Genomic DNA, 2728 nt, shown 5'->3' with positions numbered 1-2728 from the left:
TGAAGTCATATAAGTATTGGACAAAATCTCACTCACCTGAATCCTCTTGTTGACCAAACATGCATTGAGATTGAGAACATTTAATTACATATGTAAAAATAAACAATTAATGTATCAAATCACATTTATTCCGTTTTCATACTCAAAATCCTACAAATTTATTGTTTTAATTTAATCATCCGAAATTTAAAGCACAATATTTCGATTCATTTGATTTTCATCAGACAAACACACCATAGTAAATTCGCGGTTATAAATACCAAACAAAGCATATAGCACTAAATGATTTCGAGATTATTAATCTGAGAATTATAATATAACTTTTTTTGCAAATCAAATAACCTCGGAAACCAACAAGTGTTGTGGTGGAGTGTTAAGTACTCCTTCATCCTTAACTAGAGGTGTCAGATTCGACTACCTGGACATGAAGGCGTCTTTGTTAGGGAGCACTTTACCGCCAATGTAGAATTTTTCGACGCGAATTCAAATTTAATCGAGCCCTAATATGGGTACTGGACACCTGGTAGGAAACAAAAAAAAAAAAAAATCACCGCTGAAAATCTATGCAAAATTACCGAAGTGGTAAAAAAGAAAATCTGAAAATTTGACGGTTGAAGGTAAAAATAGAGAAAAGCATGAGGTAAAAAAAGCGACAAAACAAAACGTGTTCATCAGTGAACGGCCCAAATTGTACGACAACTCCACCCCTACACATCGTCACGTCCCTGCTTCNAGTCCACGTACTAACAATTCTGGGTTTTATCAGAAAGTTCATTTGCACGCTTTTCACAGTTCTGGGTCTAGGAGATTTCCTCGAACCCGAAATGCCATTCCCGACCCGACCCGAATCTCACTCGGAGCTCCACTCAGTGTCAGCAACGTTGATCCGTGAGCTGTTGCCGGTCGTTAAGTTCTCTGAACTTGTTGACCCGCCGGAGAGCTGTGCCGTTTGCTTGTATGAATTTGATGGGGATGATGAGATCCGACGGCTCACAAATTGCCGACATATATTCCACCGGAGCTGTTTGGACCGTTGGATGGACCATGATCAGAAGACTTGTCCACTTTGCCGTACGCCGTTTATTCCCGACGATATGCAAGATAGTTTTAATGAGAGATTATGGTTGGCTTCCGGCATTTCCGATTTTTACGGCGAGTATTCTCCGGTCGCTGCCGGTTTGTAGCACTACTGATTTTTATTTTTCCCGGTGGTTGGGATTTGATAATGTAAAATGTATATACTACAAGAGAAAGAAAAGAAAAAAGATGAGGGTGGAAAAGAGAAAAAAAAAATTACTCCTATTTGTATAGTGTACAATTTTGAGACTATGGAATGAAAATCGATAGTTTAAATTTTCATTTTTCGTGAATTTGAACTCTAGTTTTAGTTTTCATTTTTCGTGTATTTTGAACTCTACTACTTAATTACATCTTTTTGCAATTTAATTTTACTAAATTTAGATGTCACACTCATGTTGTGAAATTCAATGAAGGTCCAGTCAATATTGTTACAAATAATTCGTACACTTTATTTGGTCAACTATTGAATATTTTGGATAAAAAAGACTATCCATTCATAAATTCATTTTTTTTTGTAAAGACTATGAATGAGAAAAAACTAATATCAAGACATGTTCAAAATCATTTAATTGAACGGTAATTATATGTAAGAAAGAAAATAAAAATGCAATTACAGCTATTTAATGTGTAATATTTTTTGCTAGTAATTTGAATCAATTGGTAGTACAGAGTTTCGTAGTTATGCTGGCTGTTGGAGTATTTTATTTTTTATGCAATTAGTTGCAAATATGAGACTAATTGTAATACTATAAAAAATCTCAAGCTTGGTACTGACAATAATTTTGGTCAATAATAACTTTGGATTAGCGCAAATTGAAGTGTGGTTAATTAAATAATAAGGCTTTGAACAAGTGATGAGAGTGATAAGATTTGATATCATAACCTCTATCTTTTAAGAGCCCGTTTGAATGGCTTACTTTAAGTGACTTTTAAGTTTTAAGTAGAATTATAAGTTAAGAATTTTAATTTTTTGTTTATTTATGTCATTTAGCTTCAAAATAAGTACTTATTTAAAAGTTATTTTAAATAAGCAAATCTAAACGGGCTCTAAGATTTGTCACTGAAGTTACGACTAATTAATGATAATCACTTAAACTGAGAAATTATCCTAGGACGACGTTGCTATCAGGAGAAGAATATAATGCATTAGGGGGTTGTACTGTTGGTGCTCAGTGTTAAATTGGTACCTTCCCGTTTAAACCGGATCTTGTCTTCCACTTCCATTGTGTACGATACATGCCCCTCCAATATCTTCGCATAGTACTATCGATTAAACTTGCGTAAAATGCTTTTTATTTCTAAGTAGGTGTTTGGCCATAAATTTTGAAAGCTTTTTTTTTTTCTCAAAAAAAAAAAAAATATTATATATGTTTGTTTATAGAACTAATCTAGTTTTTTTGAAATCTTGAAAACAAAAACTTCAAATCTCAAATATAGCTTAGCACCTCTATTTCGGCCAAATCATGACCATTTGAGACTTTTTAGCTGAAAAGAAAAAAAAAACTTTTTCGCACGTCAAAACTTGTCCCGAAATTCATGTTTAAATGCATTTTCAATTTCACATCAAACTTCACCCAGATTAATATTTTAAAAAAATATTTGGAAATCTATATCCAAACAAATCCTAATACTTTTTTTTTTTCATTCT

General features: G+C 33.0%; 1 protein-coding gene across 1 annotated transcript; it reads left to right on the top strand.

Annotated features, from left to right (window-relative positions):
• The first annotated feature begins 739 nt into the window (after positions 1–739).
• LOC109244513 (E3 ubiquitin-protein ligase RHA1B-like) lies at positions 740–1370 on the top strand. Its single transcript, XM_019411615.1, has one exon. The coding sequence runs from the start codon at positions 825–827 to the stop codon at positions 1182–1184; it is 360 nt and encodes a 119-aa protein (XP_019267160.1). The 5' UTR covers positions 740–824; the 3' UTR covers positions 1185–1370.
• The last annotated feature ends 1358 nt before the right edge of the window (positions 1371–2728 follow it).

The sequence above is a fragment of the Nicotiana attenuata genome, unplaced genomic scaffold, assembly GCF_001879085.1.
Source record: "Nicotiana attenuata strain UT unplaced genomic scaffold, NIATTr2, whole genome shotgun sequence".
NCBI lineage: Eukaryota > Viridiplantae > Streptophyta > Magnoliopsida > Solanales > Solanaceae > Nicotiana > Nicotiana attenuata.
The sequence above is the reverse complement of the archived record's forward strand: the minus strand, read 5'-3'. Positions and strand labels throughout refer to the sequence as shown.

Excerpts from the sequence above, each read along its gene's own strand:
- LOC109244513 (XM_019411615.1), top strand. The coding sequence starts at position 825 with ATGCCATTCCCGACCCGACCCGAATCTCACTCGGAGCTCCACTCAGTG.